At 31.1% G+C, this 16,088-nt stretch overlaps 1 protein-coding gene across 1 annotated transcript in view; it reads left to right on the top strand.

Annotated features, from left to right (window-relative positions):
- LOC145325317 (glutamate-gated chloride channel subunit beta-like) overlaps positions 1-16,088 on the top strand; it is a 48,554-nt gene that overhangs the window by 24,159 nt on the left and 8,307 nt on the right. Inside the window, exons 12-27 of the mRNA XM_080168261.1 lie at positions 5,703-5,783; positions 6,010-6,059; positions 10,549-10,620; positions 11,146-11,224; positions 11,342-11,375; positions 11,661-11,714; positions 11,806-11,880; positions 12,422-12,521; positions 12,836-12,908; positions 13,819-13,841; positions 14,366-14,403; positions 14,477-14,512; positions 14,945-15,026; positions 15,391-15,477; positions 15,786-15,847; positions 15,952-16,027. Coding sequence (XP_080024387.1) covers positions 5,703-5,783; positions 6,010-6,059; positions 10,549-10,620; positions 11,146-11,224; positions 11,342-11,375; positions 11,661-11,714; positions 11,806-11,880; positions 12,422-12,521; positions 12,836-12,908; positions 13,819-13,841; positions 14,366-14,403; positions 14,477-14,512; positions 14,945-15,026; positions 15,391-15,477; positions 15,786-15,847; positions 15,952-16,027 — 1,022 coding nt within the window. The remainder of the gene's footprint in view (positions 1-5,702; positions 5,784-6,009; positions 6,060-10,548; positions 10,621-11,145; positions 11,225-11,341; positions 11,376-11,660; positions 11,715-11,805; positions 11,881-12,421; positions 12,522-12,835; positions 12,909-13,818; positions 13,842-14,365; positions 14,404-14,476; positions 14,513-14,944; positions 15,027-15,390; positions 15,478-15,785; positions 15,848-15,951; positions 16,028-16,088) is intronic.

A 16,088-nucleotide genomic window follows, 5' to 3' on the forward strand; every position in this document is an offset into this window, starting at 1 on the left:
CTACCTGAATGATGCTGTTAAACTTGCAGAACAACAACATGGCTTTCACACAGGCAGGTTCAACACCACTGCCTTACAGCGTATTAAAGCCATAATCAACAACAGCCTAAACAATATAAAACCAGTTTTCAGAACAGTGCCAGTTGCCATTTATCTTTCAAAGGCTTTTGACACTGTAAACTATGAACTTCAATTGCATGATATTAATGCACTAGACTTGAATGAGTACACAAAACGTTTTCATGTAAATACCTAAGAGGTAGACAACAATTTGTTGTTATCAGATATCTAGATCTGCATACAAATCTGCTAAACAGGGTGTCCTACAACGAGGGGTCCTATATCCTGTACTCGTCAATCTGTAAATTTCATCAATGCCAACACCTCACTCTAACCTACACCTAGTTTCCTGTGCTGACAACTCCATTAGCATAGGTCCCCTTATTGATCCGTATGTCAAGGACATAAAAGCTTACTTAGCAGTTCTGGATGATTGGTTGAAAAGTCAGAACCCATTAATTACTCCAGCCAAATCATCATAGTCTTAACCATCTTTTTTAATGAAGCAGGCAAGAAGTTATTGTAAAGGTCAATGTTCAAACAGTACCATAAATCAGACATCCTAAGTTCTTAGGTGTTACATGTGACAATCTTTTCTATATCAACCATCTTGTTGAGAGCCTAGAAACAAACTAAACTCTGAAAACAAAATGCTTGAAGCTCTCTCCACCAGAAAGAAAAGTAAGTAAATACATACAAAGCAATTTGCCAGTCCCTGATAATCTACTGCAGTCCCATATTCAGTAATGCAAGCTAAGACAGCCTCCAGTTTGCTGGAAATGCTGCTCTGAGAACAGCTATCTGCTGTCATATCATGACCATCATTGATAAAATACGTGCAAAGACCAAGATTATGCCAGTGAAAGACCATTAACAGATGCTAAGCAAGCACATTTCTCCTGTCAACAAAAACACTTTATCACCTCTACATGACAAATCTGGTACCACCACCCCCTAAACACCAGGTGAAAAACTCTGTAGCATCACTTTAAGGCAGAGAAAAAAACAGGATTTCCCAACTAGATCTGTCTGAGAAGTACAAATCCAGACCTAAGGAGATACACACAGAAACTGTCAGAAATACCAACAGAAACCAAAATGACAATAAAGTTCTAAACATATCAGCCCCACCCATCAGAAAACATGAAAACTCATTACCCAGAACAGCTAAAGCTACTCTGCCCCAAAACTTTCAGGTTACAATGAATACCTTGAAGGCCAGAGTAAACAAGAACCCAGTGCAGTTTTTGTCTGACACTGGCAAGAGTTCCACACAACCACCATCATTTCAACTGCAACCACAACCCATCAACACCTAGAGACCTTTGTAAGCAGCCAGATTCCTGAACTGACTGTTTCCAATGATGATGAGCAGAAACAAACCACAACAGAGGAACTATTTAGATACCAAGTCAGCCAGGAATCAATATTGAGCAGGATAACTTGTCAATATTACAAGGAAAACTTTGTACAGAATCATTGCTGATTCTGAAGCATGTTATTTTAAACTTCATTGGTGGAACCTCATAGGGACATGTTATTTCATCCAGGATTTATGCTATAACAATTCATGAGGCATGCATGAGGAACTTAAAAAGTAAGTATTTTTTGTGTTGACTACCAAAACAAACCTAAACAGTTTTGTTTAACTGTTTAGGCATTATTTCAAATTATAACTTCAAATAACTCTTACCCAACTTCTAGACTACAAATCTTAGATTAATCAATTGATTCTGAATGATCTTGTTATTGATGATAACATAATCTTTGGTTCAGCTGTCATCAATTATACTTTTTTTTGAATAAATTTAGATTAACTAAGCTGCAAATGTGAAAAAATTGTGATTTTTTTGTGAAAAACTATGAAAATTTGGGTAAAAAAGTAATTTTGGTATTATCCTCTTAGAATTTTTTTTTTCAATATTGAAAATTTGAGAAGTTTCCAATATAATAGAATAACTTTTATTTAATTAAAATGAAAAGAATGAAACTATACACATTAAAGGGCGAATATAGGTTGGATATGATATGAGCTTATATCAAAGGTGCAAGTATATACATTATGAACAACTCAAGCAAATAAAGATATTCCATTGGATAAGGCCGTTATAGCTAAAAACCTAGCCATTTGGACTAATTTGTGACGTCAGAGGAGTGGTTCCCTAACATATTTAAATACCCATATTCACAACAGGATGCGTGTAGAGTTTGCCTAAATACTGTTGTTATTTTGCAGTACAAATAAATGAGAAAAAGGTTTCGGGAATTAATCAGGGGTAAATATACCCTCCTTCTACCTTCATACAAAATATATAAAGTTATATATTTAAAAGTTAAAAAAACATCAAATAATGTAAAAAGTAAAAAAAAGATAATCAATAAAATTTTCTTGGAGGAAGAATGATTTCAAATCCCTGTTTTTTTTGTGGCCGTGTGTGTGTGTGTTAAAAATGCATAATTAAGGGTGTTTATATCATCTAGATTTAATCAATTATCTTTGTACAGAAAATAAACTTTAAGACGTATTATTTACCCTAGTCAATATTCCTGACTCACTTCTACGCAAATTATTTTTACGCTTTTTAAAAATGAAATAAAATAGTATTTAATCTAAAATAATAAACATTTAAATTATCATTTAAGATGTGTGCAAATGTAATAGTCAATCAAACTTAAGCAAAATAGTAAAAAAAAGTCTTGTAAAGGGCTAAAATAATCGATTTTGTCGGCAATCTCATTTACTATATGTTCAATTGAAACAGAAAATTGCAAAATCTACTTAAGGATTTTTTTGAATTATTAAATTTGGCATAGATATTCTAAAAGTATGTAATGGCACCTTTGATATAAGCTCATATCATATCGAACCTATATTCACCCTTTAAAGATACATACTTTTTTTAAATATTATAAAAAATAAGTTTGAATAATCTTATTTTATATCATATTTGTAAATGTGATAAAGATAAATTTGTTGTATTGCATAAACATTTATTATTATTTTACAAATTTAGTCCTCTACAGCCGACTTTTATGTGTTTTAAATGTATAATAGACATGAAACATTTTTGTGTTAATTCATTGATATATTGTAAAGAATTAATTTTTAATTAGTTTTGATAGATAAAATCAAAAGACCTAACTTTACTGTATACTAGCATACAATATTTATAAAGCAAGACACTCTAAAAGCTGAGTATTTTACCCACAAAGGAAAGAAACATTACGATTCAGTAAAATTTATTTAACCCATTAGTGCCGAGCGCCACTTTTATGGGCCGATCGAGCTGAAAATTTCAGGGAAGCTTTATAATGGTCAAAACGGAATTCCAATTTTTTTGTTTTGCTCTAGTGGCGTGCACAGGAAAGTTGCAAAAAAAACTGGTTCTACATGGCCATAAATGCACAACGGGTATTTAAACCTGTTTTGGGTGGTTTTCTGCCGGCATTAAAAGCCGCTTTTTCCTAAATACCCAGTTATTTCAACAAAAAAATGAAAAATGTAATTTTTGAATGCCCAAAGTGAGATGAACACTTTTTAGAACTTTGATACGATCTGTAATTGAAAACTTCATAACTTCGTAATCTAAAGGGCTACAAGTAATATACAAAGCGATATATTTCAAATTTAGTGTTTCAGCTGGTTTCAGCCGTCGTAACTGGGTAAAAAATCCCGTTTGTCAAAGTTTTAAAACCTGACATACACAAAAAAAGAACATATAAAAATTAAATGATACATATTAGAAAAAGAGCATAAAACTATTGGAGGACACATATAGAGATTACTAGGGTATACTGATTAGGGTGGCTCAAGAATAATAAATCATAAAAAAATATTTAATGGTTGAAAAGTTAAAACCGGGTAATAAAACCAAAACCGAGCTGGGTTTTAACCTATTAGTGCCGAACCGGGTTTTAAAACCCGGTGCCAGAAAATGTAAAAAAAAAACGGTTTCCGGCTTCATAATTGCATCATTCTCAGTATGAATCCCCCCTCTACTACCCTGGCTTTCATTTCCCCCTGGAGCAGGCAGTTTTGCTTACTTCCGTTTGCCGTTATAGATCAACAAAGTTTGAAAATCATGACAATTCAAAATACCCCATCTAACTTTTTTGTTTTTATAGTAAAGTCGCTGATTTTTTTTCGTTAAATCCAAAGTTTATTGACAAGTACATCTATTTGTGAATTCGTTTTATTTAAATTATTATTTTTTATATGATTTTTTTATCGTTTTTTTACGCCCTATATAGGCCCGGTTCGGCATTTCCATTTTGAGTCTGAAATTTTTATTACCCGGTTTCACTAATAGATCTTTTTTGACAACAACAACAAAACAGGGTTTTTTTACCCGAAATCGCCGGCTAAACACGAAATTTGAAATAAATCGCTTCGTATTATACTTGTAGCTCTTTAGATTACATGAGGTTGTGTAGTTTTCAATTACGGATCGTATTAAAGTTCTAAAAAGTGTTCATCTCACTTTTGGCGTTCAAAAATTACATTTTTCGATTTTTGGTCAAAATAACCGGGTTTATACAGGTCAACCAGGTTTTAAAACTGGGGGAAAGCACCAAAAACGGGTGTTAATGCCTGGTTGGTATTTATGGCCAAGCCGAACCGGGTTTTTTTGCAACTTTCCTGTGCACGCCACTAGAGCAAAACAAAAAAATACGAATTCCGTTTTGACCATTATAAAGCTTCCCTGAAACTTACAGCTCAATCGGCCCATAAAAGTGGCGCTCGGCACTAATGGGTTAAAACTGTCGGGTATTTATGGCCATGCCGAACTGGGTCCTAATAGGGCGTAAAAAAATGATAAAAAAAATCATATGAAAAATAATAATTTGAATAAAACGAATTCACAAATAGATGTACTTGTCAATAAACATTAGATTTCACAAAAAAAATCAGCAACTTAACTATAAAAACAAAAAAGTTAATAACGTTTTGCGAAAGCACCTGTTTTTTCGCGGCAGATCCATATTATCCATATCATAGATCCATATCTGAGACTTTTCTCCAGGGGCAATAGATAAAGAATGGAGTAAAGGGGAGGCTCACAAAAGGATGATGAAATTTGAAGACTGGAAACCGTTTTTTCCCATTTTTCGGAACTGGGTTTTAATACCCGGTTCGTCACTAATGGGTTAATGCATAGTAAAAAATAAACTTTAAAATCCTATTAAAAATCGATGTGGGCAATTATTTTCATTTTTGGCTTTGCAGTATGATTCTACAGGTGTCAGAGTATATTTTTGATATACCTTTTTAAAAAAAGGTTAAAAACAGTTTAAGTATTTTTGTTGATATTGCCCTCTATAGACGACGTGTAAATAAGATTAAAGAGAAAGTAAATTTATTTTTTTTATGAATTTTAGATTCGAAATAAAGTAAAAGTATGGCAATTTTTTTGTATCCTTCGAATAAAGTAAAGAAATTAAGTATTGAAAATACAAAATTTTAAGAACAAGAAATTTCTGTAAGAATCTAAGATTTTATAGAACACATGGTTCAGAACCAATTTTAATTAAGTGGTTGAAAAATTATGATATAAAGCCTTGTTGGAAAAACATTATTACCTCTCCACTTTCTTTAATAAGATCATGTTTAACGTCAATTGTAATTTCTATTTCATGTTTAGAATCTAATTACCTGCAGACATCTTTGGATGCAAAGAGAACATGTGATAAGATTGGCGGTCACTTTCCTGAACTAGAAGAGGGTAAATTTTAAAAATACATACACTTTAAAGGAAAACTGCGAGAAATACACTGTTCTAAACAATTCCTACAACTTTTTTGTTATTAAAGCAGAAGACTTCAAATTTGGGGTACTGGGTCTACTTGTGGGAGTCTATCAGCAGTAAGAACTGTGTATTTCTTGCAGGCTTCCTTTAAACGGGCTTAAAGAGTTCATCATTATAATATATGATATTAATTCTATTTCAGATGGTAGTTATGTTCCAGCTCTGAGAAAAAACTTTGACATAGAAAGAAACGTAAGTAAATTTTATTGGTATATTTTTGTACTTCTGGCTTCATGTCTAGATTTTTAAAGCATTTAAAATCATGCATTTTCATTAAATCCATGACTTACCTGCAGCATTTGTGATAGTGTGCCTGTTTGTTGTCTGGTGCACATCGTGTTATACTAGAGGTGTTAAGAATTGTACTTACTGAAGCTGCTATTTCTGGCAGGTGACACTTATAGTGAAAGTAGGGGGGTAAGGCATTGGCCCATAAACAGGCACATCTTTTTACTATGCACATTTAGGACTTCCAAACTAAGTCATGCAAACAAAAGGTTGGTTTTCTGCATAAGGAAAATAATAAAAGGTTGAATACTCACCCCATTTTCTTGTAAAATACTACTTCCTTTTCCCCTAAAAATTTATACAATTTTGCAGACGAACAGCGCGCGGCTTTTTTCATTTCAATATAATATTAATGAAAATTATAAATATACTTTTCTCAAAAAGCAAACAGCCAGGCGATGTTTTGTATGGCTAAAATGTATATTACACATTTTCAAAAACGAGAGGATTCGTCATTTATGATCAAAATTTAATTTTTTCAAATTAGTTTAAAACTTTGAAATGTGTATTAATAATTATTGATAGTTCAGTCTTGCCAACACTTGGGGCACTAGTTGTCCTAATTTAGAAATTTACTAGAAAAAAAGGCTAAATTTGAATTACATAAAATGTTTTAAAATTTCAAATCTAAATTAGTACATAAGTTTTTTTAAAGTTTATATTTGCTTTAAGTAACATTATTTTAAATATGAGTATGGGTTTAAAAATAGTTTAAATTTAGTGATCTATATGAAAAAAAAACCTTATTACCATTTTTAACATTCTCCCTTTTTGCAAAGAGGTGGAATAACAATTTTATTAAACAGGCAATTGCGAAAAAAAAGGCCTATAGGCCTACTGCCTATTTTCGTCCTCTAGATACGTACCTTAATTCCTCTCTTTTACTGTTTTCTCTATACTTGTCTGTTAGTTAACTTAACATCTTATACTGAGAGTTAGAGTATTGCATTCGAGATGAATCCAATCTTATTAGACGTTCGCTCAAAGCCCAAAAATAAAGTACTTAAAAGTGTATTAAACTGTATATAAGACATTTGTGAATATATTGGTGCCATTAATTTGCCTCTGAGATAAAAAAAAGTATGTTTTTTTTTATATTTTTCGCTTGCAACAAATCAAATTTCAAAATTGAGTCACCAAAAATGCTAAACTAATTTTTGCTCTAAAACAATCATTTTTTGGAGTTAGAAAGTGCTTAATACCTCATTTTAATCGCCTGGCATTGCTTTATAATGTACAGGTAATTACTTGGTTGTTTTTAGAACAGTTGACTAAAAAATCGAGGTTTTGTGATAAACCCAGTTTTGTTGTTACTCCATAAATGATATTTTTTTTTCAAAAATTTTTGGCTGTAAAGAAGCTTTATATATCCATATAACATCCACCAAAATTTGACCTTTGGTATTTTTTTTATAACATCACCAGAAGGAATTGAATTTTGGAAAAAAAATATCAATTTATATTTTACACTGTTATGCATTGTTCTTGTTCTTGTTTCTAAAAAATATTTATATTATTAAAAAGAGAATTATTTAACGCTTCTATAGATATGTTTATCAATTTTGTAGGCTAAATATAACTATTATTACATCATTTTAAAGTTAACCATCATAACATATTAATGCAATTATTGAATCGGTCTGTATTATTAAGTTGACAACCCTTAAAACAGTTGCAATTCATTATCCTATTATATAAAGTAGTAAGCTTTTTTGTCTGTAGCTTAAGATTTTGATAACTACTGTACCTATTGAGTTCTCTGTTTTATGGAAGCTTCTTATAGGTCCCTGGATAGTTTTGGAATTTTGAAGAAAAAAAATATCAATTTATATTTTACACAGCTATGCATTGTTCTCATCTTGTTTCTAAAAAAACATTTTTATAATAAAAAAGAGAATTATTTAACACCTCTATAGGTATGTTAATCATTTTTCTAGTCTAAATATAACTATAATTACAGCATTTTTTAAACATATCAATATCAAGAACTATTGGAAAAATTTTTACCATGCAAAACATGGTGTTATAAAGTGTAGGATCCCTCACAATATCTATCTGTCTGTCTATAATGCATTACACATGTAATGCTTATAGAGAGGATGCTATAAGAGTGATCTTATAATGTGAACTTCTCATAACTTGATATGCTTTCTCCTGCTTCTGCTGAAACCAGAGACCATGAAGTTGGCCTAGTCACTTCAAGGGAGAGTGCAGGGATATCCAGGGGGTGGGTGCCTGTAAAAGGGTAATTTTTTTAGGGATGGGGGTAATCACCCCTCTAAATATATTATTGGGGGTATAAACCCAGCCTCTCAAAATTTTTTGAATAAGAGTAAAGAAAATCATGAAAACTTAAAAATCTAGGAATCAGACTAGCACCCCAACCAATAATCAGTTCCATGCCAAATGTAGGAGTCCCAAATGTATGAGTGGACAATCACATGAGTCCCAAACATCAGAGTGGAACAAACACAGGAGTGGGACAAACATATGAGTGGAAAAACGCAGGATTTTTGGGACAAACGTCAGAGTTGACAAACACAGGAGTCCCAAACTTTTTTTTTCAATTTGGTTTCTTTTTTCAATTTTGAATTTTTTATACAAACCCAGTATTCAATCCCTGAAAATTTCAACCATCAAACTTGAATAGGAGTAGAGAAAAACATGAAAACTTAGATGAATGGACAAACAACGGATGGATGGATATTTTGAATTATAGAGTAGCTTTGCTTCTAAAAAACAGATGAATAGGATAATTGTTGTACAGAAATTGATTTCAGTATGTTTTAAATGAGCTTACATAATCAAGGACGTCCAAGCTTTTTGATTTGGGGGAAGGGGGAGGGTGGGTAAAAAATTAAAATATCTAAATTTTGGCCCACCCCTGTTCATTTTGTGGGGGTAATCTTTATCATAGAGGCAAGGATGTCCAAGCATTTTATATTTTTTTTTGGGGGGGGGGGAGGTTAAAAATTTAAAATTTAAAAATTATGGGGTTGCCCAAAATTAATTAATAACCCTTAACCCCCTACCCCACCCCCCCCCCCCACCTGGACGTCCCTTTACATAAAGTAATGATTATAAAGTTGCTAAGTACCTAACTGCTACAAAAATCATCATCCAACATTTAAGATTAATTCGAATATGTCTGAATTAACAAAAAGAGCTAACCATGGCGTGGATATACACATCCTAATTATAAAAATGTTTTGCTTTTTCAAATAGTAAATTATTCATGAATCGTTTTACTTTGTTTGTTGACTAGCAGCTGCGCTCCAAGCATCTAGGAGCTCTGTATTTAAAGGAGTAAGGAAATTAGTAAAATAGCCTAAAACCTTATCAAAATCTTAAGCTACAGACAAAAAAGCTTACTACTTTATATAATAGGATAATGAAATGCAGCTGTTTTAAGGGTTGCCAGCTTAATAATACAGACCGATTCAATAATTGCATTAATATGTTATGATGACTAACTTTAAAATGGTGTAATTATAGTTATATTTAGCCTAGAAAAATGATAAACATACCTATGGAAGCGTTAGATAATTCTCTTTTTAATTATATAAATATTTTTTAGAAACAAGAACAAGAACAAAGCATAGCAGTGTAAAATATGAATTGATATTTTTTTTCCAAAATTCAATTCCTTCTGGTGATGTTATAAATAAAATACCAAAGGTCAAATTTTGGTGGATGTTATATGGATATATAAAGCTTCTTTACAGCCAAAAATTTTTGAAAAAAAAATATCATTTATGGAGTAACAACAAAACTGGGTTTATCACAAAACCTCGATTTTTTAGTCAACTGTTCTAAAAACAACCAAGTAATTACCTGTACATTATAAAGCAATGCCAGGCGATTAAAATGAGGTATTAAGCACTTTCTAACTCCAAAAAATGATTGTTTTAGAGCAAAAATTAGTTTAGCATTTTTGGTGCCTCAATTTTGAAATTTGATTTGTTGCAAGAGAAAAATGTCAAAAAAACATACTCTTTTTAATCTCAAAGGCAAATTAATGGTACCAATATATTCGCAAATGTCTTATATACAGTTTAATACACTTTTAAGTCCATTATTTTTGGGCTTTGAGTGAACGTCTAATAAGATTGGATTCATCTCATAATTCCATTATAAGCGCGGATGTTGCTCTGTATTCTCTGGATGATCACTTGAAATCAAAGGATAGCCATGGCTTTATTGAATGATCCAAAAATTAAATACCTATTATAAATGTCACAGCTCAAAACATAACAAGTAGAAAAATTCCCTGAAAGGCAAATCTAATCATTTATTACTAACAATAAAAACTAACTAATGGACAGTATCTAACTACATCTTCTGAAATATAGATAATATTTTTAACATTGTTTTTTCTTTGTTTTTTTTAAAGGAATGCATTTACGTTATGCCCTACTATGCTAAAAAGAATGAACCTTTTATGCATATTTTTACAAATGAAAAGGTATTTATCATTTAATATTTTTGGGAACAAAGCTAATCTTGAATAAACTTTGTCCGTTAGATATATTTATGACTAAATTGTTTTGAAGATTCTTCTTTTCAACGAGCAACCAGGATAAATATTTGTCCATCTTTTTATAGTTTGTAATGCTAAACATGAGACCTGATTTCTAAAAGAAGATTCCCAATTTATTGCTTTTCTTCTTTTTATTTGAATTGAAATTAGAATTTCTATTATTTTCCTTAGTTGTTTCTTACTCATACAGTTAGAAGGTTGAAACCATATTTATAAAAAGCAGAGATATAAAAAGGTGATGTAGGATCTTGGTTGCTATGATTTTGTAATTCCTAATTCCATTTTGGCCTCTTTTATCAATGATATTATTATGGCTGATATGATTTTTATAATGCACAATTCCACTTTTTAAGAGAGACTTGAAACTTGAATGGTGGTTTATTTTTTTGATATCGACTAAATAAAATTAATTTGCTGAATGATGGCGTCTGAATTGAACCCATTGCATAGGTTGATGTAAAATTATCAGAAACAAATGGGGCAATTAATACAGAACAAGAAAATGACGTGTATATTTATCTTGCAGAAGGTTGGTATACATAAAATTTTATTCACTTGGGATTTTAATAATTTAGACCCAAGATTAGATTCCTACACTTATCTTTTATTACTTACACATTTGACCATTAAAATTATATTTTTTCAGGAAGCCTTTACACTAGTTCTGTTCCTGGCAATTCGTAAGATTTTTATAAAATTTGGAACTTTTGCACAAAGTACACTTGTAAACATTGATATACTTTTCTTTGTTTATTACTTTAGGCAGGTTAAGTTAGGTCACACTGGGTTCTGTGTAGCGAGATCTTAAGTTTCAGCCAGATGATCTGATGGACGTACAGACATATTGTTCTGAAAGATGACTTTTTGCTATTTATACTGAAGAGTGTTTTAAAAAAATTAAAATTATTTCTTAATAAGATTAAATTTATCCATTAGAACTTTTTAACGTACTGAATATATCTTAGTTATTCATACTGTTTTATATGTTCTGCTCCTCAAGTTCCAGAAGTAATAGTAAGGTAAAAATTTAGATGTATCTAACTAATACCACATCCTAAAATTCTTATTTTTATGAGAAAAAATTCTAATTATATGTTTGTCTATTTTCAGAGGTCTGAAGTCATGTAAGCAAGAGGTTGATTATTTTTACTATGTTCTCTTCAATAATGACAAGATATATTTAAGGTTATATATATACTAAGGATTTGTTGCTTGCTTTGAAACTACTGATTTCTTTAAAAGGAAATAGTAGCTTTTGCAATATTCTGTAAAATTGTGAGCAAGCTTCCAGTCAAATGCGCTTATTAAGTCTATCTGTTCTTAATGTTGAACAATCGCATAGTATAATTAACATTTAAAAACAGTTTGACCTATTAAGGGAATTTCTTAAAATCTTACTCACAACTTTACAAAATTTGCAAAAGCTACTATTCCCTTTGTCAACATGTATACATTATTTAAAGCTCTAAATCATCTATAACAAGTATCATATAAAGCATTAAGGTTTTTTTGTTAAGGTCAAACTAAAAACTGAGCCGATTGATTTAGTACACTATTTTAGAAATCCTTCATATAGTTCCCCAAATGGTTTTAAGCTATTCTATTTTTTATTTGATTCTCAGGATTGTTTTATGCTATTTATGACCCCTTCCTCTATATTTTAATAGATGCTAGGGTTGCATCAATACTTCACAGAGTTGTTTGGTTGAATGATTTTTTATTGCAGAGGAGGCACCGGAGCAAATGTTTCCTATAATTTTGACTTGCAGAGATGGGAAAATACAAGACTAACTGATGAAGGCAATTTAGTTACAGCTCATATCAAGGTTTGGCAAAAATTGTATCATTGCCAGCATAAAACATTATGTCTGTTGATGGCAAAATTTAGAAGCTTTTTATAAATAAAAAATTATGTCACATTGTCCTAACAATTGAAATTTATACTGGCCTGCCATTGATAATTTAGTCTGTGTATTGGCCTATCATTAGTCATTTGTATTGTATGACGTAAATTTTTTAAAGGTACTATAAAGAGCTACAAAATCTAAATATTTACTTGTATGTAAATATTTCCTATACCTGTTTCAACAGCAGCAGGAATTATTTTAACCTAAATCTAAATGGTACATTTTGTTTGTAGGCTGGGTATGACACTCTTGGTCTTGGGAAACATACCTGGGTTGTATACAATGATTCTAATGCTTGTAGATCCAAGGAAAATCAGATAGCAATTTATATTTACTATTATATCCTTATGAAAAAAACATTTTTGAACCAGCAAGAGAAATCTGCCTATAAAATACTTATACAAAGTACCAGGATGTCTGTGAGTCTCTTTGTCTGTCTGTGTATACCATAGGTTCTTATGAGGTTATTGTTGTTGAACCTCATAAGAGAAAACCAACCATTGCATTGTGAGAAAAAAAAATCCCACCTTAAAAAAAATATCTTTTTCAAACTATGAGTGGAGGTTACACTCCTTCCCCTCCCCCCCCCCCTCCCCTAAAGTGTCCCAAGATGCCTCTATAACAGTAGCCGGTAGTTATTAATACTTTAAGGCAGTGCATTGAGAAACAAAAGTTTTTAAAAGCGAAGCTTTTCTATAATTAGGGTCGGTCCGTCCGTCCGAGATAGTTAGCTTTTATGCATTAATTTAGGCATGTTAGAATTGTCCTATCCTTTGCATGGTGATTCTTGTAGTAGTTAGGTACGATTTAGAAAGCATAGCAACTCTATAATCGTTACCAGAATGTCCGTACGTCCATTTTAAACATGTTGATTTTTTTTACTTTTTTAATAAAATTTTTTTATGTGATAAAATCATCCGTTTGATCTGATTTTTTTATTACTGATTCCTATTTCAATAAGGTACAATATTATGAGTGAAGCATCTCTATAATCAAGTATTAAAAATGTCAGTATGTCCTTAAACAGAATTCTGTATTTAAGAAGTTTTGCAACAAATTTACGTATAATTTTGTCAAACCTTATATTTTCATATTTTGTATATTCAGTTCTGACACTCAACAAAAGTTAATGTTCGTTTGTCCTACCGTTTCTGTGCTTCGCTTTTATGGATGTTGTCATCCTTGTTTATAATGAATTGCTAACTGATGACACTTCAGTATGGAGAAGTAATCACACAAGTAAGTTGTTTAGTGTAGAATAGATAAAAGCATTGTAGAGGTCCTTTAATTTGTCTATTTCACTGAATTTCATTACAAAACATTTTTATGGTCGAAGTTCTGTGAGGAATCATAATGGGAATAGAAACATAGATTAAATTCTATTGCTCCGTTTCCTTTGGAAGTGCCGTAGTCATATAGAAGGATAACTCCAAGTACAACATATTAGCATTTTATATTTTTGTATTAATTATTGTGTGTAATTTTATTTTCATAATGCCATAATTGGCTTGGTAAGCACTGCAATTTAACAACCATGCAGTTCAACAACCCCCTAATTACGTCATCCACCTGAATTATCACTTTTTTATATTGTCTGCCGAAACACTAAAATGAATTCTAACACAGGAGGAGGAGTGTGTTTGAAGGTCAGTTCAGTGCTTTCAGGATGAAATCCTAGTAAAAATTGTAGAATTGATATATCATGCACTTATTTTATATGTACCTTTCAGAAAATAAACCTATCTGATCTGATGTTTTTTTAGGAGTTAATTATGACAACTTGTAATTCTACTGAGTTTACGTAAGAAATTTTTCTTAGAATATTTTTTTTATGATAATTGTAATAATATTTCTCTAAATTCACATTATTTTAGATGCAATGATGGTGGTTGTATAAATATTTTAAAAAGGTTTGGATACAATTTTGCCTTTTTATGTTGTTTAACAAAGAAAAAGTTTTAATGCAAGATAATTTTCTCAGGTTTTACGATCAATTCTTTGCCTTATTTTCTAATTCAGATCAAATCTAAATTACAAATTATTAAGAATATATGTGTTCTATGTGAGATCTTATTGATCATAAACACATACATACATCTATACCTACTTTTCTTTATTTTTATAGTAATACTTTCATGCTAAGAGAGTCATTTTTTGCATAATTCCGTTAAGTTGGGTGTAGGGTTGTAGTCAAATGCTCTTATTAAGTCGAAGTATTAGTTATAACTAAATGTATATATATGAAATGGCCCCGAATTAAGAACAGTTTGATTTAATAAAAGCTTTAACTACAACAAAACACCCAACTTGAAATGACCCTCTTTAATGGATTAAATGCTAAGATGTGATGGAAAAACTCAGTGCCAGGATAAATCAGATGAACTCGGATGTCAACTTGTAATTCTGGATGAAACTTATTATAAAGTAAGAATTTTTGATTAAAGATTGTATTTTGTTAATTATGTTTACTGTATAATAATTACTCGCAGACAAGTCCCTAGATGACTAGAAAAATTTGAGGGAATCAGAGGAGGGGGAAGTCGACCATTCACTTTCAATTTTTTTTAAAGAAAGAGATAAAAACAAATTTAAGGGGGGGGGAGAGAATAATTTATCTAGATACGATTTCTCCTGGGAGGGTAGAGATGCACTCCCCAAAAAATGGTTAGAAACCTTCACTAGAGCTATAAGAAGCATCACTGTAAAGGAGAACCATTTTGGTTTAGCGATTAGTTAGAACCTTTGCTACAGACAAAAAAAGCATACTATTTTATAAAATATTTTTTAGGACATGTTACCTCCTGGAATAAATGATGATGAATTTGCTCTGGTCAATGTTTCATTTTCTGTCTTATCTATTCTCAAAATAAGTGAGGTAATATAACTGATTTATAGAAAAGATAGAAATATTCTTGGCTATGGCTAGAGGACTCCAGGGGCACATGAGGATGGGGGAGTTGAATTTCGATTCGATTTTTTAAAAAAATTCTGGGAGTGATTCCTCTTGGGAGGATGGTGGTACTAGTTAAAAACCTTCCCAAGACCTTTTGTGAAGATACCCTGTAAAGGAGAACCGGTTCAGGGGTTTGCAAGATCCTTCGGTACAGGCAGACATACCGTCAAATAAACATCCTGTTACTTTATAATAAGGATTTTAAAATTAATTGTTATATTAAATCTTAGGTTGATTACACATTTCATGTAAAATTTCGTCTAAAGAGCGAATGGAATGATCCAAGATTGCAGTAAGTTCAAAAATATAATAAAAATATTATCTTATACTTACTACTTTTAAAAAATGATACAATTAGGTTTTTTTAGATTAAACATTTATTTAATGATAATTTAGATTTAAGAACCTCAAAAGTAAAAGCACTAAAAATACACTATCAGATGCTCAGAGAGATGAAATTTGGACTCCAGAGGTATATGTTTTTTCTAAAATTTAGACTCAACACAAATATAGGAAAATCATAAATGATTTTG

Source organism: Acartia tonsa, chromosome 8 (genome assembly GCF_053477335.1).
Source record: "Acartia tonsa isolate MP-2025a chromosome 8, ASM5347733v1, whole genome shotgun sequence".
Classification (NCBI taxonomy): Eukaryota; Metazoa; Arthropoda; class Copepoda; order Calanoida; family Acartiidae; genus Acartia; species Acartia tonsa.